The 25,814-nt window shown below is 39.3% G+C and overlaps 1 protein-coding gene across 3 annotated transcripts in view; it reads left to right on the top strand.

Annotated features, from left to right (window-relative positions):
• The window catches only part of LOC101156842 (roundabout homolog 2), a 125,527-nt gene extending 101,207 nt beyond the window's left edge, over positions 1 to 24,320 (top strand). For 2 of the 3 annotated variants that reach the window (XM_023962380.1, XM_023962381.1), the window contains 13 exons: positions 7,232 to 7,356; positions 7,455 to 7,626; positions 9,226 to 9,402; positions 12,032 to 12,058; positions 12,185 to 12,224; positions 14,517 to 14,644; positions 15,274 to 15,546; positions 16,237 to 16,399; positions 17,557 to 17,814; positions 19,681 to 19,889; positions 21,676 to 21,828; positions 21,954 to 22,208; positions 23,789 to 24,320. In XM_023962380.1, coding sequence (XP_023818148.1) covers positions 7,232 to 7,356; positions 7,455 to 7,626; positions 9,226 to 9,402; positions 12,032 to 12,058; positions 12,185 to 12,224; positions 14,517 to 14,644; positions 15,274 to 15,546; positions 16,237 to 16,399; positions 17,557 to 17,814; positions 19,681 to 19,889; positions 21,676 to 21,828; positions 21,954 to 22,208; positions 23,789 to 23,790 — 1,982 coding nt within the window. In that variant the 3' untranslated portion in view covers positions 23,791 to 24,320. The remainder of the gene's footprint in view (positions 1 to 7,231; positions 7,357 to 7,454; positions 7,627 to 9,225; positions 9,403 to 12,031; positions 12,059 to 12,184; positions 12,225 to 14,516; positions 14,645 to 15,273; positions 15,547 to 16,236; positions 16,400 to 17,556; positions 17,815 to 19,680; positions 19,890 to 21,675; positions 21,829 to 21,953; positions 22,209 to 23,788) is intronic. The other variant, XM_023962382.1, reaches the window with a different exon arrangement.
• The last annotated feature ends 1,494 nt before the right edge of the window (positions 24,321 to 25,814 follow it).

Raw genomic sequence — 25,814 nt, 5'->3', positions numbered from 1 at the left:
TTCCAGGAAGAGTCTGCACTGGCGGCACCGCCCCCAGTGTAACGCACACACCCACTTTCTCCACGGAGCTAGCGGTGATCAGCAAAACGTTTTCCATTTATATGCACAGCATTGACATCCATCTTTGCAAGAGTTCGGATTTTGTTTGTTTTCGTGGGTGAAACGCAGACACGCTGTCAAGTTGACGTCATTAACCCTTGTACTATCTTAGATGACCACACCCTTCCATTGACATGTTCTCCCTACCATGACAAAGGTGGATAAAGGTGGAAAGATTTCATGTAATCCATGGACACCAGTGAAGATCACAATTGATTGAAGAAAATAGGTTCAGCGCACTGTCTACTGGGTCTAGATGACCCAACTCCCAATGTTAAAGTGCCTAGGATAGCACAAGGGTTAAATGGGCGCCACCCACACGGAGTGAAAGCCGGTGACTCAGAGATTGAGTCGTCTTATTTCAGGGTAGGAAAACGATCTACAAAACTTATGAATAATTAATTAAATAAATGGTTCTTTAGTGTTCCAAAGGTAATATATACGGATGGAGTTTACTCTGACAGGCTGAAGGTCCCACACTGTAGGTCCTTTAATAAAACTTAGAACAAATTAGGCTTTTTTTGGAAATTTGATTTTTAATCCAAAGAAAATACATTTCAACTTTTGGTTAAAATTTCTTTAGAAAATTTGGTACAAAAAAAGGCACAACTTCAAATAAACTTGCTGTCATCCCGTTTTTATTTTAGATGGGTTAAAGAGGGGATCAGATTAGAATGAAATACTAACTTATGTGGCTCATCTTGCATCCAGCACCCAATTTCTTTCCCAGCACGATGCATCTTTTCACTTCCTGCTCCTCCAATTATTCTCTTCCACATTTATCTGTTCTCACTTTTACCCTGTAATTAGACAGCAGTTTGAGAGGAAGCTGGCTCACTGATCTGTCGTAGCTGTGCTGCAAAAACAAACCCGAAATAATTTATGACAATGTGTTTTTATTGTTTGCACATCAACAGATATTAGACTGAGAATGAGTTTATGTAAGGCAAAAACATGAAAAAGAACTGCAAAATGAAATGAAAAACAACTGTACAGTTACAAAAAATACAAATAAATAACAGAGGCTTTTTTTTGTTAGACAACTCAATCTCTCTCTTTTCAAATCAAAGCCCTCAGAGGTACGGTAAATGTTTTTTTATCAAGCTGGACTTGTCATGACTCCTCAGTGAATTGTCTGTTATCAGACACTATTCAGCCCAGACAGATGGATGGAGATCACAGCCAAATAACTACCCTGTACTTTCAAACAGTTGGGAGTCCAGGCTCCTTAACAATCCAGGACTAACAAATCCAACCTTTTCAATCAACAAGTAGGACTGCGAAATCAAACAGCGAACTTTACAAGCTGTTAAACTGCCGCCAGGGTTCATCATTTCAACACAAATAGAACATTTACGTCTGAAAGTTACCGGATGTCAAATTGGGTTAGTTTAGAATCTTCTCTTTTACTTTTTATATGTTAAAAATTGAAGATGAAACATGATTTTATCTGTTTTCCAAGCATTCCCATCGTCTTTCAATTATGATTATGCCGTCTTAAACCAAAATCCAGAAACCAGTGTCGCTTTCTAGGACAAGCTTTCTGCAAAGCCGAAGTAGTTCAAATTAGCCTCTATTGGCACGGAGCAACCCCGCCCCCCCTTCCCTACCCGTTGCTGTTTAAGAGCGTGTCAAATAGCCACTACGTACATTTTGTGCATATTGCATGGATGAAAATTAGTCATACGTGAATATAAGAGGAAAAACTGAGAAACCATCGAAGACGTATAAATAAACCAAGTAAAGAACACTTAAATCGACATAGAACATGAACCGTGCGTGATTATTAAGCTGTTTATATCCAATTCATTAGTGAATCATGCATTAATTACGTCATTTTAACATATGTGCGCCGTATACACGATTTAAAAGTTATACATCGCTGGTACATACGTGAAAAGTCCATTAGACATATGTGGAAGGGTCGTGGAAAGCCACAAGTTCATGCATCTCGCAAAAATCCTGCGTAATATTTACATATTAATTGCGTATAAACTACGCAAAATACGCGTAAATAACATCATTCTCAACCCACCAAAAATTTCGAACAGCTCAAAACCGAATTCACGCAAAACCTGTCAGCCGAAACCCTCGACAGACATCTGTGCACATCAACAAATGACCAACTCGAGAAACACTTCTGAGTATCATAACGTATCAAGATGTATCACGAAAGACTGAAATTTCATACGTGGAAAGTGTGGAAAATATATACATAGTGGATGTGTGACACAGCCTTCACACTGTCTCCCTCTAGCTTACAGCGCCTTACACCCCCAATCTATCGTTAACGCTGCAACAAAATATTGGAGCCATCCAGTTGTACAGTTTGGAGTGGATCCATCAGAATGGAGTGGAGTAGGGAGCTGGTGGAGTATTTTCACAAATGCGATCAATATCCAGTTGCATTTTCTTCTTTTCCTGATTCACAACAATTAGAATAAAGAAATACTCCTAAACATAACATTGAGCTTCATTTTCTATATGTGTCCTTCATCTTCAGAAAAATGCCCCAGAACATGTTAAAACACCAAAAACACAGTTTTTATTGGAATGTGTTTTTAAAGTGTTAAAACAATTTGTTATAAAACTATTCATTCTAGGAACAAAGACAAGAAAAAAAGACTTTGAGAAAAACTTTTTTTTAAGTCAAAGATTGTTTTAAAAATACACAGTTAAATCAGTATTAGAATTTGTTTACACTGCTCTATGCTTTCTATGCTGTATCCTTCTATGCTTTTTATGTTTGCGTTTTCTCAACGCTGCTTTGAGACACTTACGGAAATTAAGGGGGGAAAAAAAACAGATAATGGTTCCTGACTTCTTACAAACAAACCTTTAACTGACTGTAAAGGATCCATCTTTTTTGCTGAAGCAGCTTCACTGAAAGAATCTCCGGGAAGGAAAAAGTAAAGATTACTTCCAGGATGGTGCATTTGAAGATTGCAAGTGTATAATGCACAAGTCCAATCTCTTTTATGGGATGATCACAATGTGTGGAGCCACAAAATGTAAAAAAAAAAAATGACTGTGATGGCTGTTTGTTTTTCTTTTTTTCTTTCTACTTTAAGCTTTTTTACTAAATGCATGCACATTATTAAATAAATAAAAGAGATATGATACATGATTTATTGTCTTTGCCACACTCTAAGGAACAGGAAAGCATAAAAAATTGTGTAAAATCAAAACTATTATATATGCAGCACATTTCTTTTTCTGTTCTTAAAATAAGTTTTCTGCACTTAAAAATGCTCTAGAAATGACAGAGGTCCATTATCTTTGGAATGTTTGTCTTTGCCTGTTTTGTTTCTCCCTACACATTTATGATTATGATTTGATTTGACGCCGGATTGCCTCAGAAATTATAAGGATGACAAGCACATCAAAAGGCTCCTGCTTGTCCTCTGATTTAGGCTTTACATTAGTTGTAAAGCAATTGGCTTTCCTCTGCTGTACATCTGCAGCACTTTGTTTGAAATGATTTGAAATGATTTGTGTTCATGCCTTGGCCTGTGCCACCATAAACATTTACAAGTGTTGCACATTTATAAAAGAAGCTGAGATGAGGTGATTTTTACAGAGCAAGTAAGTAGCCTAAAATAGAGAAGGAACACTCGTGTTTAGAGGAACATCACTACAAAGTAGTAATGTTTACTTGTGAGAAATCTCATAAGACATCAAAATCTAGAAACAAGGAGTTCCAGACAAGAATTAAAAAAGATAAAATAAGCTTTCGAGTGGACTGATATTTCAAAATACTTCAAGTTAATGTTATGCAGCCCAATGCTAGGTTTTTTGTTGCTAGTACCAAACAAATAGTTCAATCTTTTTTGACTTTTTATAAACCTAATTATAGTCTAGTTTGATTATAATGACACAAAACAGTGTAAAAAGAGGAAACGACTAACTTTAGGAAAAAAAGTGAACAAACTGAAAATATGATAAATCCTCATAAAATCTAAAAGTAGCACTTACTATCAGAGCATAATTTTGTTTTTTTTGTTTTTAAAATAATGAAAACAAATGTACAGAATGAGTGTGACAAGGCCTTTATCCAGACCCCCCCCCCCCACACACACTACTAAAATGGATTATTGGACTGTAGTCCTAACCTGGGAAAAATTTGTTTTTTAACCACAAACAAACAAAATTCATAACAAATCAACAATAACAAATACATACATAGAACCAAGGGAATTTTTACCCGTACAAAGATTCCTGCCTGTCTAGTTTTCAAATTGGGGACGGATGGATGAGTGTAGGTCCACCACTCTGCTTCCAGGATGGCTGTATAGCCTCCTTTTGAATGGTGGGGTCCAACAATTGCTTTCAAACTTCAAACCTGGTCAAAGAACTTGCATGTCTAAAAAACAAGGCTTGAATTTTTTGCACATCTTAAATAGTTTGCCGTGTAGCATAGTGTGCTGCAACAACAGCAGGGCCTGTAATTCAGTAATAATGTTTGGTCGCAGTCCCAAAACCTTCTACTAGAATACAGCTCAATTTAAATTCAATACACTGACCTTAATGGCTGTAGTTTGGGCCTCATCAAAGCAGTCACTGACCTTTGTGGCATGGAAAATAAATGAGGACATTTGTTCGAGATTTGTTTTATCCTTTGGTTAGCACCGATCACTCACAACTCTGTATTGATTTGCAGGAACCTCTCCCCCTGACGGGTCACGCGAACCCAAACCGCACCCATCAAGCCCTCCCCTCTAATAAAGCCGCACGATTCTGTCTCTATATCCGCATGTCTCCCCTGAAGTTTATTTATGTCCATCTTTCGTGTATTATTAAGCCATTTCGGTAGCCGGACAGTCAACTTTTGTGCAGTTGGTATCTGTCTCATCATTATAACACTACCTAAGAAGCAGAATATATTCCTCCATTGGGTTTAATATTATGCTAAGTACAACAACAATAGATCTCATTTGGCAGACGGGACGTCTTTGTGATGCCGTCTGCTGAAATCTTTGGGAATGTTGCCATATTTGTTTAAGGCCTCTCTTTTAAACTAAATTATTCAGGCTGGTTCTTTTATCTTTCTAACTAAAAGGAGGTCTGTTGTTTTGCTGCCTGCTTGTGTTCATTAGGTGAGCCAGATGCCGGGCTCTCCATATGGTCGCGCAACATTAGATCACATCTCATAGTCTTGATGGTTAGAGCGGTGTGAGGCTCACTCCTGCCTCCTTGAAGAGATCTGCATAGTCTAGCTGTTCTTAAAATATCAAGTCAATCTGGAGAATTGGATTCACAGCTTTAGTTTGGGCAATAATGTTTCTTTATATGATTATTATTATATATACACTCATTGGCCACTATATTAGGCACACCTGTTCAACTGCTCGTTCAGGCAAATTTGAAATCAGCCAATCACATGGCAGCATCTCAATGCATTTAGGCATGTAGACATGGTCGAGACTTTCTGCTGCAGTTCAAACTGAGCATCAGACTGGGGAAGAAAGGTGATTGAAGGGACTTTGAAAGAGGCATGGTTGTTGCTGTCAGACAGACTGGTCTGAGTATTTCAGAAACTGCTGATTTGCTGGGATTTTCACCCACAACAATCTCTAAAGTTTACAGGAAATGGTCTGAAAAAGAGAAAATATCCAGTGAGCGGCAGTTCTGTAGGTGGAAATGTCTTGTGGACGCCATAAGTCAGAGGAGAATGGCCAGACTGTTTCCAGCTGATAGAAAGGCAACAGGAACTCAAATAACCACTGGTTACAACCGAGGTCTGCAGAGAAGCACAACACGTCCAGCGTTGAGGCAGTTAGGCAACAGCAGCAGAAGACAACACCGGGCACCGCCCCTGTCAGCTAAGAACAGGAAACTGAGGCCACAATTCACACACACTCATCAAAATTGGACAAAAGATTAGAAAAACATCGTCTGGTCTGATGAGTCTCCATTTCTGTTGCAACATTCGGATGGTAGGGTCAGAATTTGGCATCAACAACATGAAAGCATGGATCCATCCTGCCTTGTCTCAATGGTGCAAGCTGGCGGTGGTGGTATAATAATGTGGGGGATATTATTTAGACACACTTTGGGCCTCTCATTACCAGGTGAACATGGTTACAACGCCACAGCCTAAGTATTGTTGCTGACTATAGTCCATCCCTTTCTGACCACAGTGGACCATCTTCTGATGGCTACTTCCAGCGGAATAAGGCACCATGTCATAAAGCTGGAATCATCTCAGACTGGTTTTTTGAACATGACAATGAGTTCACTGGACTCAAATGACCTCCACAATCACCAGATCTCAACCCAATAGATCACCTTTGGGATGTGGTGGAACGGGAGATTGGCGTCATATACCACCGACAAATCAGCAGCAACTGTGTGATGATGTCATTTCATTATTAACCAAAATTTCTGAGGTATGACTCTAGTACGTTGTTGAATCTGTGCCACCAAGGATTGAGGCAGTTCTGAAGGCAAAGGGGGTCCAGCCTGGTACTAGCAAGGTGTAGGTAATAAAGTGACCAATGAGTGTTAACCTCTTTATGTTTGAATCTTCTAACTCAGTCATACCTTCTTTTACCATTTTTTTTATTCTTCTAGTGAATGAACAAAGACAGTTTGTGCCTAAAAAGGTCTGTTTGCCCTCCTGTTGCCCACTGTCTCTTTCGATCTGCCAGGTTATCATCAAATTGGTGCATTTAAAAGATTTCTCATCAAAGACAAAGTTTGAATTTGGCACCTCAAGGCTCAACATTTGAGGCGATAAACCAGATGATTTTTTTTTTTCTTGGCACAAAACTTTCATGCACATCCAAACTTGCTGATCTTCTGGGAATCGCTGTCATCTGTGCAATTAGTAAGGAGCAGTTTGGACTTCAAATCCTTGACCTGAGTAACACAGGATGCCATTAAGATATTGGATTCTCATACTTAGAGAGATGAGGCGCCCCTGAATTCCTGCTGCCAGGCAGACTGCGAAAGCACGTTTTTGCAGGGCTTTCCGAGACAATATGAGTTGCGATAGAGAGACACCTCCTTCTTTGACAGGTTGAAATAAATTAACTCGTTTTAACTATGCACGGCTTATTGAGTTATTGTGCTAATTTCTTCTGAGGTAGACTTTTTTTCCCCCCATCATTTTAATCTCTTGACCCCTCAGCTCCCAGTGCGCCTCCGCAGCAAGTGACAGTGTTGACAGTGGGAAGCCACAACAGCACATCCATTAGCGTGTCGTGGGATCCTCCCCCCCCTGAGCAACAAAACGGCATCATCCAGGAGTACAAGGTAGATGAACTCCACCTCCAAGGCTGCTTTTTTCTTTTGCCTCCTCATGCATTATACAACTTTACACTTACACTTTCCGCTGCTTTTGTCTCTGTCAGATTTGGTGTCTGGCCAACGATACCCGCTTTCACGTCAATAAATCTGTGGATGCAACCATCCGTTCAGTGGTAGTCGGGGGTTTGCAGACCGGGGTGCATTACAGCGTGGAGGTGGCTGCGAGCACCAGCGCCGGGGTGGGGGCCAAGAGCAAACCCCAGCTCATCATTTTGGGTAATCCACTCACACACTCGAAAGCCGGGATCAAATACCTGAAAAACGGGTCCATATAGCACATCAGGGGTCTGCGAGATGATTTATCAATTTATCACACCAAAAGAAAGAAGACTGCGCTCTACAGCGTAGACATCTGTGGAGAAATCAATAGTGATTCATTAAGTGTAGTGGCTGGTAACACTGTGCCAAGTACTGTTAGCCATATCAATAATCCTCTTCAATATGTGAGCAGCTGGTGCTAACCTAGCAGAGACAGAGTTTTTGTTGGAGCTTATCAGCCCGTCGCATCTTATGAAATAGCCAAAGGATGCTCACAGTATATGAGCCCAGAATCAATATGGCAGCCCGGGCCAGATGCTGTTCATCTGTGACTTTTGACTGATATATAATAACCTTAACGCACAGAGGAGGGAAAACAGGCCTGTGGACTGAACCTTAATGACGACGGGGGGGTCGTTGAGGGAGGGTGGGGGGGTTGGTGTTGTTCCTGCTGCAGACTGTGAATCTAATTTCACAGCACAGTAGCCACAACAAAAAAAATCAAACTCTGTCAGAGCTGCTCTGTCAATCTCGTGTCTTGCAGCTCAAGTTGATAAGAGCACTGCTGAATTGATTAACTCTATATGGGAGGCACTGATGCTGTTTATTTATTTTATTTTTTTATATCTGCTTTTCTTTCTGTTTCCTGTCAGCTTTCCTTGTCGTTTGGGTGTCCCAATGCCAAAAGCACTCTTTTCTACCTTTTAAATAAACCTTTATGTTAATGTGACTATGCTAACTTGGAAACATTAAAAAAAAAAAACACAGTCAGACAATGCTCTGCGTTAGCCACATAAGCATTTTCACAGTAACATCCAACCTAATTAGTAACACGTAAAAAAACAGACTGATACCGCTAAAACCAACAATACTGTAACGACGCTAACTCCCAACCTAGTTAGTAACGTAAAAAAACAGGCTGATACCGCTAAGACAAACGTTACTGTAATTACGCTAACTCCCAACCTAGTTAGTAACATGTAAAAGAACAGACTGATACCACTAAAACAAACAATACTGTAACGACGCTAACTCCCAACCTAGTTAGTAACGTAAAAAAGTACAGTGCGACATCACTACACATTGGCCGCAGTAGTTTATTCACAAGAACACCCAACCTTGTTAGTAACACTTAAAAAAATAGACTAACAATGCTAAAGCAAACAGTATCATGACTATGCTAACTCCCAACCTTGTTAAAAAACATATTTACAATAAACCTTGTCTGAGATTCATAAAAAAAGACAAACATTTTGACAGCGCCACATACTTCTCAAAGTCACTTCAACAACATTAAGCACAACCAGAATTGATCTAAATATAAGGCGCTCTGTCATTTTATGAGAAAATTAAAGCTTTATAGTGGAGAAAATACAGGAGTTTTAGTTGTCCTGATGCCTTCCTGAGAAGTGAGGACCTTCACAGTGAATGTGCTTTTTATTTTCTAATATAACACAACACTTGACATTTGGCCTCCATGCTTCTCCCTTTTGGTTGTAGTGAAATTTACAATCCCATGTTTTATTTACATCCATCCTGTGTGTGCGGTGCCTCCAGGTGCAGAACTGAAGGATGTGATGACCGGATCAGAGAGCAACAATAGCATCTCAGACGTGGTGAAGCAGCCAGCCTTCATCGCTGGTCTGGGAGGGGCCTGCTGGATTGTTCTCATGGGCTTCAGTGCCTGGCTGTACTGGAGGAGAAAAAAGAGGAAGGGACTAAGCAACTATGCAGGTAAAAAATAAAAATAAATAAAGGACATAAATCAATCCATATGGGTCTGAATCAACAGAGGATCTCAAAGCGCAGTGGGTCGCTCTGATGTCGTCACAGATGTGACTCCATTTGAGGCATATGAAATGCAGAGCAAAGGAAAAAATATAGAGGAGGGATGGAAATAGGCTCTATTTACTTTAATTCAGTGTGCAGTGATGTGCGTCGGCTGTGGCGAGTTCCATCAGCACCACACCTCAGCACTCTAATGCATTCAAGGGGGATAAGTAATTTAACATCCCCTGCAATTACTAGACCGTGCCTGGTGTTGTTTGCTCATTAACATGAGGTGCGCCTTCAGTTAGTAATTTTGACGTGTCTCAAGGCAGACCTGTGATGGTATACATTTATGATATTAATATTACAAAATGTATTGGGGGTGACAATCTTATTTTTTAAAAATATGTATTGATTTTGAGTATTATTGATAAATACATTTTGGAGGTTGCTCACTTATCTTTATACTTAAAGAAGGCTGTACAGATAATTCAGGTCTAAATTGTAAACAGTTTTTCTTCGATTGTATTATTATTTTTTGATAAATACGTTAAAAACTTTTTTTTATAGATGTCTGACATATGGATGCACATTTATGACCAGAAATATACATAGATATACATTACTATGATTCCAACTGAAGAAGCAAAACACCAGGTGAAGAACAAAAACATAACACTCACACCATTCCATATTAACAAAGCCACCAGCAGCAAGAAAAAGGGAAAAAACATTGTCTAAAATCATTAATTATCATCGGTTTCAAATGGATAACAGCTCCAGAGTTTAGAAATAATCAGTAAAATGTTTCGCAATCAGAGGACAGAGGTGCACATTTGCACTGAGAACAGTACCGGTGGTCAAAATAGTAAAGTAACTACTTTTTCTTTCTGTTTTTATGCACTTTTTTCTTTTAGATCGCTCTTTCTTTTTTCTTGATCATCTGTTTGTAGAGTGAGAGCCTTGTTTTCCTGCTTTGTTTTGTCTTTTTTTTTTGTTTGTTCTCCACTTTCTTTCTTTTTTAAGTCTGAATTTTGTTTAGTTCTACTCTTATACCAGTTGAGTTTACCAAATGTGCTTAGTTATTCTTTAAATTCCAAATCTAATCATCTTTTTAACAATTTTAGAAATGGTTCCCAGTGGTCTTTCAATTATGGTTACATAGTTTTTGGCCAAAATCCAAAAACCTGTGTCCTTTACTGGGACATAATTTCTGTAGAACCGCAGTAGTTGATTGGAAATTTGTCTTTTCAGTTGTGGGCGGGACTGTTGGCATTGAGGAAGCCTGCCCTGCTTCCCATCATCCATCTGCTAACAGCCCTCCTAACCCCAAACTAACATTACCGCTGCAACAAAAAACACCAAAAGTACCATTCACATCAGAGTGGATCTTTAACTTCCTTTCATTTCACCACTAGTTTCCTCCTTCTCCTGGTTTCATCACTAATATTTTTAGAAATTCAATGTATTCTTAAACTATTTAGTCATCTGTGTGTGTTGGTTTTCTTTCATCTTTTGCAGCTGCTGAACCTCTTTTTTCCTATTTTAACTTAAACTGTTTGTTTTTCACTTTGATAACTACCCTCTCCTGCTGTGTTGTTGCTTTTTCCCACATAATCATCTGCCTCACAGAGCATAGGACATACTTTTTATTTCTTTATTTTTGTGGTAGTAAATAATAGAACAATCAGCAAGCACCAGGCAAGGTAAATCGGCACCGGGTGATTGGTTTAAATATCACTCTGCTTTCATACTGTTCTTAAAAAAGAAGCTCCCACCAAAAAAAAAAAAGAAAAGAACAAAAGCAAGGATATTTGTGCTTCACAGGAGAAGGGACTGCACTTTTACAAGATGTTTTGATGACAAAACAGATTTATATGGTTAATAGACAACGGTACAGCTATCTCTGTCTGATCATAGTTATTATTCACCATTTTGTCCTAAAAGTCATGGACCAAAATTTAAAAATGATCATTACAAGAAAGTTTTAGACTGTCTAACACAGGGGTGTCCATATATTTTGCATAGAAGGTCAGATTTGGTTAGGTGGAAATGTCTGAGGGCCAACCATTTGGCATTCTTTGAACTATTTTAATTTAAATGAACAAACATTTTATTGCAATAACATACTTTTAATTTTTCCCCATAGAACAAATACATCTAAATATGTTTTAACCAAAATCCCTGTTGATTTTTTTTCCCCCAGTTAGCTTGTCATAGATAGCATGTCTCCTCTGGAAATGCCTTTATGGTGAATATGAAAACATTATCAAGAAATTGCACACAGTTTTTAGAAATTTCTGGAGGCCGGGTATTATTGATTCTATCAAATTAGAACGCGGGCCACATTTGGCCACACTTTGGACATGCCTGGTCTAACAGTATTGGAGGAATAAAAGGCCTCATATAATGAAGATTCAAATTAGCTCCAGTTTTAGATTTTTTCAAGAAAGGCGTCAATTAAATTCCTGTTTCTAATGGTCCAATAGTGTTTGAGCCTTTAGGATACTTTGAAAATGTAGTGAGAAGATACTTTTACGTTAGCCCTTTTTTTTAAACTTTCTCGTCATGCCCTCATCTCCTTTCTCTGCAGTTCAGTCCTTCACCTTCACTCGAGCAGGTATGTCTGCACATTTATTTTGTGAAATAGCGTTTTTAGTTTTTTTCATGACTCCTATAGTCTGCATTTCCTCATAGATTGAAATGGACTTAAACTCTGTTTTTGCTTCCCTCCTTTGGCATCAAGTTACCTTCCAAAGAGATAGAGGACTGATCCGAAATGGAAGGTGAGTTTCTAGCATTACAAACCCTGCAGCTAAAGTGTTCCTGCTGACATTTTGGCATGTCACAGTGTAGTGCACACATACCGCCTGCACCATCCCATTGTAGTACCTGAAAGGAAGAGTTCTCTCGTGATGAATGGAATCTGCACACCCGTTCCCCCTGCTTAGTTGTACTGTATCACGGTATGATTTGCACTTGTGCTCCCTTGATGAAATCATTAATCACTCCTTTGAAGTAAGTACCGACAATTAATGCAGGTGGGCAGGTGTTTTGTTCTCCGTCTTTCTTTATTTGAGGTCACCGATCAAGGAGGGAGAGGTGATGAATGTGCGCTTTTAAAGGACTTTGTGTGGAGCCGACAGTCACGGGTCATACAGTACAGAACGTCAGGATGGAATAGCAAAGACTTGGACATAATAACCTCCTTAGTGGTTAAGAACATTTCTGCTATGTCAAAGTGTTTCAAAAATGCCCTAGTATGTCCTGTTTCGCAGTGGTCCCCAACCTTTTTCAGGACGTCAGACAATATTTACACAGACCAGCCTGGACGTGCCTGAAATTGACGTCTGATTTATTCTATTTTTTGTTTGTAGGAACCATTAAATAGTACCATCCAAATAGATTTACCCATAACCCATTACTGGCAAAGTGAAAGCTACAAAAAATTGGACATCCAACTTTAATGGTGTGATAGATAACTACAAACAGAAATGGTCACTAAACCTGGTATTTTCCAATTATAATCATAAAGGTGAATCGGGTGAGACACTGTATTAGCAGCATCCTCGCAATAATAGACAGCCAGTTGCTGAATATTATGCATTATTCTTATGGTGTGTGGGAACAATTGTCATAATAAATCCATATTCCAGAGAAAGAAACCTGGTCTTTGTCTGTTAAATACTGCTTTCTTTTGTTTGTCTTTTGTTTATTTTGAAGTCGAGGGCTCTTCTGTGTCCTTACTGTTTGTTCTTTTTTTGTCTGCGAAAGGATACTTTCCAAAAATGTTTGTTTTTTGTTACCTTTGCTACCTCAGGGATTTTCAATTTAGCGGTTAGCGTAGCTGCTTTTAAAAAAAGTAGTTGATTTCTTTTCGACACGAGCAACCTCACATCCGTCAAAAATTGAGTCGGATGTGGTGGAAAGAATCCACTAGTTAAAAAAAAAAAGGAGTCATACTATAAAGAAAGAGGCGTGGTACCAGAATCAAATCAAATCAAATCAAGCTTCATTTACAGTAGTTAAAAAATGATTGCCATACTTTGAGCAGCTATAAGTTCTTTTAAGTTAAAAACAAACAAACAAAATAAACAAATGTAAGTAAAACAAACCTGCTTTGTCTCCCCCTCCCCTCCCTGGACACATACATCCCATGACCCCAACCTCCAGGTTGCAGCCTATTTTTTTTTGTGAATATATAAATTTGTCCCGAATGTGCACAACATTTGTTAAAAAACAAGTTTTTTGTTTTTTCTTTTTAATTAAAAAAAATAAAGAATGGTGTTGTTTGGGTTTTTCTAATCCACTCTCAATGTGTGCATCCACTTATGTCATTTAAAATGGAAAATATTGACATATTTGTTTGAATGCCTTGGAGCCAGCACTGTGTCGGCTGCGAACAGCCTCTTGGCTCTTGACGCGCTGAGCTCAATACAAAATTCACTGCACATTAAACATGCAAACAGACCGTGTTCACCGGATGTGCAGACATTAGAATGCCTCGCCATTTTTACAGCAGCTGATATGAAGAGGCTGTAAATTGCCTATTTTCCCTCCTTGAATGACTGCCCACAACTTGCCTACCTTGAAGACAAAGCATGCATTCATGACTGTTACATTTCACAGAGACAAAACGACATGGTGGCTTTCCGAAACCACCTAATAGGCTTTTGCTTTCTCTGTTGCTATGGAGACAGCACTCCAGCGTAGCTGATCTGCCAGAGGCGGTTCATGATTCTCAATTTAAAATGTAAATTTCTGTTGTGCTAAGGCTCTAAAGTGGATTTAGTGTGTGTTTAGGCCTGCCTTCCTTCTCCGGGGAGAGCTAGGAACCGTAGAGTTGGGAGGGCCACAAGTCTGATTTATAGACTTGCCATTTTATGTCTCTCTGTTGCTTTATTGTTTCTTGTGTGCTTGGGCTGCACAGGCGAGAATATGCTGAATGAGTTTTCACATCAATATGTTGTTGATGCAGCAGGGAGCAAACAAGCACTACCATTACAGAGGAGACTGAATGTCTAACAATGTCCCTTCCCTGTCTGCCACCCACTCATCCCTTTGTCTTCCTCCTGCAGCCGTCCGGGGCTGCTGAAAGCGGGCGATCCAGGCCTCCCCTGGTTGGCGGACTCCTGGCCGTCAACAAGCCTCCCAGCAAACGGGGGCATGGGGAGTCCGAAGGGCGGCAGCAACTTCGGACGAGGAGGTAAGACTCGTAAACAAGGAGGTGGCGATGAGTCCAGTTTTAGCAACGCCTGGTAGGACAGTTTTGACGTTCATCCTGTGGGAAGCCCTGTGACAGCACGTCACACATAAGCACGCACACACACAGAGCTCAGCCCATGCAAGCAAATTAAAGGAGCCTCTGAGGGCTGTACTTTACTAATTTGATTAGACAAGTATGGTATTTGCTTTGAATTGTGATGCTTAGATGTATTTCTGGCCCTCTGTCCGTCACACCCTGCAGTTGTGCATTTCCCAAGATTATATTGGTGCAACAATCTAGTTTTTAAAGGATTGTTTTCTATAGTTTTATCTTTTAAAGCCATGAGGGGAAGGCTTTTTATGAGGGAGATGGTAGAGGTGAAGGTTAGCGCTGTTGGAATATTCCATTTAATGGACCTTTCACTGGGCTCCCACTGAGTGTTCAGGCTAATTACTGGTGTTGCTAATCACTTTCATTTAAATCAAGTTCATTCTCAACCTGTATTTGGCTAATGCAGAATGCCAGAGCAGCAGGGTGCGCTAATGACCTTAAAGATCGTTAGCTTCATGTCAACTGGCCGCTCTGTGTTGCCGTTACCACGTTCCCCTCTCTTTTTGCCTTTGCCCCAGATGTTTTACCGTCTGCAGCAGTGGAGAAAACGGGCACCATGCTGTCTGATGGTGCCATCTACAGCAGTATTGATTTCATGGGGAAGGGAGGCTACAGCAGTCCAGCGCGAGGCAGTCAGCCCACCCCCTACGCCACCACTCAGATCCTGCAATCCAACAGTTTCCACGAGCTGGCTGTGGATAGGCCAGATGCCCGCTGGAAGGCTTCTCTCCAAGCCCAGCAGGAAATGGCAAACATGGGCTACTCGCTTACCGACAGGCGCCCCGGTGGGGGTATGAGCAATGTTAAAAAATCCTATCTGTGCTGTTGTATTGAACTTTCTCTGTGAAAATTCAAAAAAATCATACCTGTGCAACTGTATTTCCTAAAACAACTGCAACCTAACGTCAGGCGAAAAAAAAAGCAAGAGAAATGTATTTACATATTCACTAAAATGGACCCTTAGGCCAATGTTCTTAATTACTCTTCTGTCTTCATCACAATTCTACCCTGAGAGCTTATCTAGCCTAGAAATGTCACGCAATCATGACGCATTTCTTTGTCTTAATTTGATTAGCGATGGCAGAAAATCCCTCAGTGTTCCGAGTTATTTATTTATTTATCTTGTATACATTTTGTAAAGTCAAGGAGGCATATCTGTCTGCACTTTTGTACTTTGGCCCTATAGACTCCATGCTCAGCTAAATGTCAGGCTTTCCACAGATAAAGCCCCAGCAAGGCGGGAAGCTGTAGGGAGGCAACTTACACCGGTTGGTCACAGGGTTTGATGCCTCTTTAAGAAATGTCAACATTTAGGCAATCTTTCATGTGCATTTATCAGCCCCACTCCTCATACAAAAAATGGAGATGGGTTTGAACATTTGTGCGGCACATAAAGATTCAACATTTCTTTTGAAAGAGTCTGGATTGTGTGTGTCTGTGTTTGTGTTGTGTGTGATTCATGTGTCATTTGTCCCATTCAGGCTCAAAGGTTGGGAAGAAGAAGAAAGTTAAGGGTGCAACAAAAACTACCAAATCAAATGGGACCTGCTGGGCTAACATTCCCCTCCCTCCACCCCCAATGCACCCTTTGCCAGGCACAGAGGTCAACCTTGACCGGTACCTTCAGGAAAACCATACCGGAGGGTAAGAAGCTGTAGGATTGCTGAAAAGCCTCTTTTCTGGGCTGTTGAGAAACACTAAAATGAAAAGAATATGAAAGAGCACTTAATACCTTAACATCAGAGATTTCGCCAGCTACAATGAGGTTTGGCCGTTCATGCAATCAACCTCAATCAGCTGATTCTTAAGCACAAAACCATTCATATCAGCTGTGCACAGCTATGCCACACATGACTAATGTAAGGCCTGGCATACCAGCACAAAGTTGCTTGACAGAATCAGCTGATTTACGTTAATTGCGTAAACACTTCCCCACTGTAAAGTGTTGCGTTTGAGTGTAAGGCTTCTTTTGTCCACATCAGAATCAGATGGGATTACGTTAATTGTGTACGGTTAAAAAAACAACTACAAGCTGAAAATTTGGAAACGTAAACATTGGAAAATGAGAAGCCTAATGGGAAAATATAAAGAAAGGGGTGTTTATTTTACATTTTTTTGATAATCTGATGTTTTTTTTTCTTTAATTCTTTTGTGTTTATGTGAATAATGATGTTTAATTAAAAATAATGTATAAAGAAAATATAGAAAGAATGGTGGTGAAAATTAATAGGAGTTTTCTTCTACCCCATCTTTTTCAAGTACTTTATCTCTTTCTGTTTATCATGTTTGTTTAATTATTGAATTTATGTTTGAAACTAAAAGCTAAATCAATCAATTAATGTAAATACTGGAGCTATAGCTCCTCCGTTAAAAGGTTAAAAATCCACACCGACCATCCTTTGAGCTATTTTCAAAGCATTTCCAGTGGTCTTTTTAGTTATGATGATGCAGTTTTTATTAAAAATTTAAAAACCTTTTTTAGGAAATAGTTTCTGCAGAGCAGCAACTCCGTTTTTGTTGCTTAGAGCTCTGAGTAGGGAGTTTGTGGCCCAAAATAAGCTATTTTCCAACTATATATTTTTGTCTGTTCCTGATTCACAACAACTTAAATAAAGAAATGGAATTTGAAGCTTCATTTTCTTTATAGCTGTCCTTCATCTCGAGAAAAATGCCACAAGAACATGTTAAAAACACCGTAAACACTATTTTCATCAGAGTGGGTCTTTGTAGCCTTGCCATCAAAAATGTGTACGTGGGAAAAAGGGTGTAAAAATGGAGAACATGTGACCTTTCCATGACAGATATGACAACAACAGCTGGGCTCCGGCCATGTCTGTGCACACCTACCACCACCAAAATTTGGACAGCGAGGAAGACCGGGAGCGAGGTCCCACTCCTCCTTTGAGAGGAAAGTCCTCCTCACCAGCAGGAGCTTCCTTCAGCCAGCCGTCTGCCTCGTCTCTCAGCTCTGCACACCACGAGGAGATGCAATCCATTTTGCAAGCCCACTTAGACGAGTTGACCAGAGCCTACCAGTACGAGGTGGCCAAACAGGCATGGTAAGCCTTTTTTATTTTAAACCTAGGGTTTCAAACTCCAGGTCTCAAGAGCCGGTGTCCTACATGATTTCTAACCAACCTACCATTGAAGCTCCTTATTGGCCAATTGGCTAAACCAGGGATGGGCAACTCCATGCCTCAAGAAGCGGTGTGTCTGCTTGATTTCCAGATATTCAAGCCTTCCTCAAGACTTTGTTACCTGGTTGGGGTGTGTCCAACCAGTTAGAACATGCTGGTATGTTGGAAAACATGCAGGAATGTAGCTTTGAGGCCTGGAGTTTCCCATCCCTGGACACACCTGATCCAGGTGATCAACAGCAGATAAAGCCGGATTTCTGAGGGGGTACCTGGTTGCAGACAAGTGGCGCCCAGACGTCCCTTGCCAGAACAGGAAATTTCACAACATTTCAGAATTGTAGCAGGTGTTTTATTAAAACTTTATTAAAAGTTTTAATAAAACTTTAAAGTTTTAATAAAAGGGGCACCTGTATATTATAAGTGTTCAACGTGTGCTTAAAACAGCGCAACAGCTTTTAATTGTTCTATTCATTTTAAAAATGCCATTGACCAAAGTGTTCGGATTTGTAAAACTGCTACACTGGAGCTTTAACTACATTGTTAACATTCCTTCATCAACTGCAACATTTCCACCCTCAACGCGGTCAACGTGAATCAGCGGATTCTGTTGCAGAGAAAAGCGGTTTTGCGGCAGTATACTGAAATACTTGCATATGCACATTGGTGAAAAGCTGCTTTTCACTACCGATCAGCTGATTCACGTTGATCGCTGAAGGAGTTCCGCTCAGAGCAAAGCAGGCTTTGACAGAGGCATTTCTGGGACTCAAGTTTTACCGCTTCAAACTAAAAAAAAAAAAAAAAACCTGAAGGGGTCAACAGTCAAAATATTGTTTTTGGACCAACAGAAGACAGGACTTAGACCAAAAAATGGGTATTTATCAACCAAAATGGGGGGAGGAGGGGTTATGGGGGTAATGGACCAAAAAGTGTATATTTTGACCAATTTGAGGAGGGAAGACGAGAAATGAACTTCCGGTTCCGGCGAATGATAGCCGCCATGATGTTGAATGCGACCAGGTCCTCTTGGGATTTCTGGAAAACCAGCTGGAGGCCGGCCCTCGAGGCCCGATTTAGACCTATAAACTAGTCAAACACAGCATGTTAAGCAAAAACGCTGCAGTTTTATTCAAATGTGTTTGTCTGACACATTAGCATACACTCCTGTAAATTCCTTCTCATTATTCTGACAATAATTTGACTTTTGCATATCATTTGCCATTACAGCACTGGTATTTCCACTTGTCAGCCCAAACATGCAGTCCTTGTTTTTTTGTAAGCGACAATAAAAAAAAAAGAAATTAATAAATAAACAAATAAACACCTCTCCAATGATTACTCGTCTGACGGACTAAAAGAAAACTTGATAAGTCAGGGCCGACACGTGTTGGAGGGTAATGACTGGGTTCAGTCTTACATGCTGTTCTGACATCAGTAAATAGAGTTGGTAATTATGCATGCATCTCCTCCACGGTGGGATGCGAGCCATCATGGAGGACAGCTGTGCGGGAGATAACAGGCATGTTGCTGACAGCCTTGCCCATCCAGATATCCTTTATTCAGTCCAATTACAACTCCATTGTGTTCGCGCAACACACACCACTGCCGAGAAAGTAATCAGTAAAAAATCACTTCAGGCGTTCATAGTCTCTACACATTGGATCTCTTGGTTTCCTACTGATTCCACTGTCTGTTTGGTTGCTTGTTTTTTTTTGTTTTTTTTTTTTTTTGCTTTGATCACTTTTGCAAAAAGAAAAAAATCTTAAACGATGTTTTGCTACATTTAACCAGGCATTTAAAGAGCAGCCCCAGTGTGTCCGGCACTCCGATCGACTTCATGTCCAGTACGCTGGGCTCTGATTTAGGAGCAACTCTCCTTTCCGAAGAGGATGAAGAGGAGGATGAGGAAAGAGAAGATGACAGATATGCTGTTGTCTCAAAGAATGTGTGTGGATTTGACTACACTCCTGGTCACAGCATGGACAGCCTAGATGGTTCAGGTTTGTTTTTGAATTAGTTCAAACCATTGCTTATAGATTAACTGGGAGTAAATTGGACTATAATTGTAACAAATACCCACTTAGTAAGTCAACAGAAATGCCAAAAAAGGGATGTTTGACTATAATACATACACCTCGACTCTTTTGTGTGTTTTTTATTATCATAAACTATAATTTTGATTGTTTTGTTGTCACTCTTATTGGCATAAGAGCATTTTAGCTGTCTTGCAGGACTTTTAAAAGTATGACAACCAGTTTCTTGCTTTCCCTTTTCACTGCCCCTCACAGATCTCTATGCTTCATATGACTTTTTTTTTTAAATTGATTTGAATCATCATTTAATCTCTGCCAGTGTTGCCAGATAGTTGTGTTTTTCCAGCCTAAAAGTCATCTAAAGATCACCGGACCCAAAAATAAAAAAATAAAAACACCCAAAAAATGAATCGGTGATTAACAGAATACTAGAAAAATAATGTACAACATGTAAAACATTAAAAACTCCATAAAACATCACCTGAGATGACTGCAAAGAGTATTTGGTGTTGTTTATTAGTCTATAAAAAGGACATTTTACGCAACGCTGACAAGTAAAATCCTCCCAAAAGAGTATAAATGCGGTTATAAAACAAATGATCTGTTGTTTTTATATTAATAGCATGAAAATCATGGTTATTTTCTTGCTTCATTCTGTCTTTTCACCTCAGCTTTCAGTCAGATCTGAACAAGGAATTCAAAACAAACAAACATGAAATACATGATCTATCAAATAGGAAAGGGGAGGACATGAAATAAAAATGTCAAGAATGTAAAAAAAAATTACTAAAAAAGCCTTACAATATTAGCATATGCCGAGTTAACTAAAGAAACAATATACCTGAGCAGCTGGGCTTGTAATATAACTTTTTCGTTTTTGGGGGGCTCTTATGCTTAGTTGTAATGTGTTTTAAAAATACTTTTTTAAATATTAAATCTTCGACATTAATATTTAACACTCATAACTGTAAGTTTTATCCAGTCACGCTTCAGAAGGAGACAAAATATTTGAACTTTAGTGGAGCAACTGAAAAGTGAGGCATATAACATTTAAGAAAAGACTCATTTATAAATAGAATTCTGTCTGAAAGCTTTTCTTTAGAACATGAGGATTTGATGCCTCCCCCCATAGGAACAGAAAATGTACCATTTTTAGCTGCCATTGTTTGAGAAGTCAGAGTTGACAAGTGTACTGAGAATATGTGTTTTTAGTGCTTTTTATAAACCCATTGCAGGGCAGAAGACGGGTCGGTGGCACTATCAATATCGACTAGCACTAATGCAAACATGTTAGCTTTTCATGTTCAACTGTCACATGTTCCAGAGTTTTCTTGAAGCATGAAATATATTTTTTTTAAAAAGAAAGAAAGATGGTGGCAGTGTTTCCACTGGAATATTGCGACACTTTGAATGACATTTTTTCATTTTTAATTGTATTTTGCACAAGTTCTTCTGTTACTGCAATTAAAGGAGGCATGTGCTGCAGGACTGTGTGATAATAGCTTTTAATTAGTTTGTTTGTTTTAAAGTTAATCTTGTGGGATGAGTTTGGGATGTGAGCATCCTTTGCAGCTCATAAAAAGACACTTGAAATCTGGTTTGTAATTAAGCTGATAATAGTTACGGGCAGCAATTCTACTCCCACATCAACAGATACATCTGGCTGAATCCCTGCGCTTATCTGTTTGTATAATCTTCGGGCTGTCTGTGATTAATATTTGTTGTAATAACTTAGTCAATGATCTTATTTTAGGAAAAACCACTTACTCAGATGGTTTCGGTGCAGCGGATCGAGCCGGACAGGGCACACACAGCCTTGGACACAAGAGGGCACCACTTACAGGCCACAAGCCTCAGACAGACAAGGTTGGCACACTTCCCAGACGAAGAGACACCAACACAGATGGTAGGTTTGGACTTTGGTCCGCCCAGGCAGCACTTCTCAAATATTATCATGCTTTTGTCGTGAATTAGACGAGAAGGGCCTCATGATCTCTCCTTCCGATGCCTCTCCAAATGCCCGTTCAACAGCCCACACGACAGCCGTGAAGCCCCTGAACTCCATGGGTTCCCACATGCACAGCTCGTGGGCAACGGCAGCCTCTGACCAGTCTGAGGAGTGCATGGTGACCGTGTCAACGCTAGAAAGGCAGCATATGGCTTCATGGAGTGGCACGACATCCTCCGGCAGGGCCACCATGAACATGGGCTCTCAGAAGAGACCTGGCACAGACTTCTCCCATAACGGACATCATTCCACTCATGGCACAGAAAAAAGGGAACACTGTAAGTTTTTAATTCCTTTTGACAATGGGTCAGTGTGGAAGTTACAGACAGTGAACCCAATAGATGAATAGTTTTGTTCTTTTTGACAAAAGACCCACGCTAATGAAAACTGTGTTTTAGGTCTTTTTAACATTTTTCTGATGATAGAGAACAAATCATAAATGCCTAAAAACGGCATAATAATAATTAAGACCAGTGGGAACGCTTTGAAAATAGATCAAAACACCATCGGAGTGAGTGCTTAAGTAGTTTGTTGACTGAGAAAAAGCTTTGTCGAAAACATCTAATTATTTTATTAGACAGACTCTGTGTCTTCCATTTAGATAAACTGGTGGTTTGGTTTGATTTAGCTGAATGCTAGAGTAGGTACCATATTTTCTGCGCTATAAGGCGCACCAGATCATAAAGTTCATCATTGATGAATGGTCTATTTTCCAACTTTTGCCATATATAAGGCACACTGAACTATGAGATGTATTAAGTGATACAAACGAGTAAGAGATAAGTCTTTTAATCTGACATTATTTACTGCGATTAAAGTAACTGCAGAACTTGTTTGTAACATGCCAGCGTTAGCCATGTCAGAAGCATTAGCTTAGCTGTTAGTAGCATAAAAACAGGCGTATACCACTAAAAAAAAAGGTTACTGTGACTATGCTAACTCCCAACCTAGGTTCGCCATTTTGTAGTGCTGTCTGAATCTACAATTCCAAAATTGAGTGCCCTAGAAAATTCCCAGAAGTCTCTGCGAAAACTCCAGAGTGCAACGAGGGTCACTAGATTGACCACAATCTATAGACCACAATGCATTGCGTTTTAACAATTTTTGCGAAAAAATGTATTTGAAATGTATATTTTCAATAAAACATCAATGTTTTCGTCTTCAGAACTCAGTGGATTCATAAATGGCCATCTCAAAACGCTTATTTTTACTCCATGAAATCGATGACATCATATTTGCCGTTTGAAAAAAAAAAACAAGTAGTAAGCATGGTGTCCGAATAGTTTTTAAAAACCAGAGCACTAGATGGTCGTGCACTATATTTTTTTTAGTAGTTAGGGAGTATTAACTCCCAATGTTGTTAGCAACATGTAAACAAACAGTTCAACAGTGCTACTCGTTAGCCACATTAGCGTATTTACAATAACAGCCAACCTTGTTAGTAATGCGTATAAACAGATTGATACCGTTAAGACGAATTTTACTGTGACTAAGCTATCTCCAAACCTAGTTAGTAACTAACATGTAAAAAAAAAATAGCCTCTTCACTCCTGTAACTCTCAACCGGGTTTGGAACTTGTAAAAAAAAACGAACAGACATTTTTGTGCTGTGTAAAAATATTAAGTCTTTCGAGTGTCCCTTATAGTGCGAAAAATATGGTAGTTAAAATAATTGAACATTTAACATTAACTATAACACTAGTGTCTTGAATAATAATGTCTGCACATCCTTTTTATGAACTTTGTCTAAATTAATGATTTGCCATGAAAGGGTGTGACCGCTTGAAAGACTGAAAATATGCTATTTTTAATAGAAAATGTGACATTTTTATTTTCCTGTGTTTTACCTCTTTTTCAGAGTCCGGATGAAGCATCTTTACTTGCAGTCTGTCCGTGAAGACCCTGTTTTTTTAAGTGCTATAAGATTTTTTTTTTCTTCTCCTCCAGAATGATTCTGAAAAGGACATAAAATAATGGAAGGCAGAAATGTATGGGAAATGACCCCGCTGAGTTGTAAATATTATGTACAGCCACAGATACCATGGTCACGGTGTTATTATTTTCATCCCCCCTCTTCAAAAGAGCAAAGTGTATGTTATATGTGCGCTCGTGTTTTCTGTCACATGGTGTACAGCAGTTTGCACTGTGGAGATGAAGACAAAAAGACTTGCTGAAATGAAAAAAAAAAAGAATTGTAAATACATTTTACTGTGATTTTTTTATTTTATTTTTATTTTTGCTTTGCTATGCAAGCCAAACCCAAGTTGTCTCTTTTGTGATTCATGACTATGATTTATGACATTGATTTATGAATTTCGAAATGATTTATTTATTTATTGGTTTCTGCTCAAACTGTTAGCTTGTTTTGATAAAGCTAGCCCATTGTTGTACTTTGCACAGAGCATTTTTGGTGGAAATAAGCACAAACTCATTGTCAGCTGAGCTGAGAAGGAGAACTATAATGGTGAATATGAACATTTATATGAAACGGAGCAGAATCCGAAGATCATGTAGATATTTGGCTTTGATGTTTATTTGGGAAGCACTACAGCTACGTTCACACTGAGCCTGTGTCACATGTTTATTAACACGTTAAACGTGAGTCCTTAAATGCCGTTTTAGCATATGGTGTTCACACTGGACTAGTGCTACCCAATACTAGTGCATGTACTCACAATTAGGAAGACGATTGGTGCAAAATGTCGAAGAGGTGCAAATCTGGTATATCTTGGTCCAGGTTTTTTTCTTTCACAGCTCTATTCCGATATATGAAAGATTTTGTGTCATAGTTCCAGCTTGGAACGAACCACAATTGTTAATTACTCCTACATGATCAATTTACAAAGGGTCGGCACTTTTTTGTATTGACAGGGACGCTACCAAACCCAAGTCCCTGATTGGTCAAAGTTCAATTGGTATACCGTTCAGCATGCATTTAATGGCCATGAGTTTTGTACGTAGAGCCAAAAAACAGACGCAAAGACTGAATCCAGATTCATTCCTGACGCCTAAAGCTTCTCCCTACCCATACATCACGCCCTCCAAGCGGAGATTTATGGAAAAAATAATGTCTTCAAATTCAAACATTACTACCATTTGATGACGTCATGGATAGTCGCTGGTCATCTACATTAAGGTCATGTCACACAGCCACTACACGTATTTTGCGCATATTGCCCAGATGAAAATTGGTCTTAAGTGACTATACGTGGAAAAAGTGATAAGAGTTTTGGTCTTTATGTGAAATTGTCATGGATGCATCACATATGAACTTTGTTAAAACCACGGAAGAAGTACGAATAAACCACCCAAAGAGCACATAAACCTAAGTAGAACATGAACCCTTCATGATTATTGTGCTGTTTATGTGCAATTCTTTAGTGATATGTGTGTCAATTACCTAATTACAACGTGATCTGTGTGCTGTTTAGATCATATAAAAGTCATTAATCGGTGGTACTCATGGGAAAAGTCTGTTTGACATACGTGGAATGGTCGTGGAAAGCCAAAAATCTGCGTATGCATCTTGCAAAAAACATGTACATTTGCGTGATATTTACGTAATAAATTCGTAAAATATGCGTAAACTGACCAAAAATATGTACAACTCAAAACCGAATCCACGTAAGGACCCGTTGGTGAGCGCAAGAAACACTTATGAATTACATTTATCACGCTTGTAATAAAAAAGACTGAAATTTCATACGTGGCAAATATGCTAAATTTATGTAGCGGCTGTGTGATAATCCCAGGGCTTTTAGCGCATAGCTGCAATCACTCGGGGAAAATACAAAATATCGGTTTTATAACTTCAAAAAGTCATACAAAAACAACAGCTCAATACTTACATTTAAATATAAACTTCTTTGCTTCAGAGCACACCT

The sequence above is a fragment of the Oryzias latipes genome, chromosome 14 (genome assembly GCF_002234675.1).
Source record: "Oryzias latipes chromosome 14, ASM223467v1".
In the NCBI taxonomy this organism is placed as follows: domain Eukaryota; kingdom Metazoa; phylum Chordata; class Actinopteri; order Beloniformes; family Adrianichthyidae; genus Oryzias; species Oryzias latipes.
This window is presented reverse-complemented; position numbering and strand designations above follow the sequence as displayed.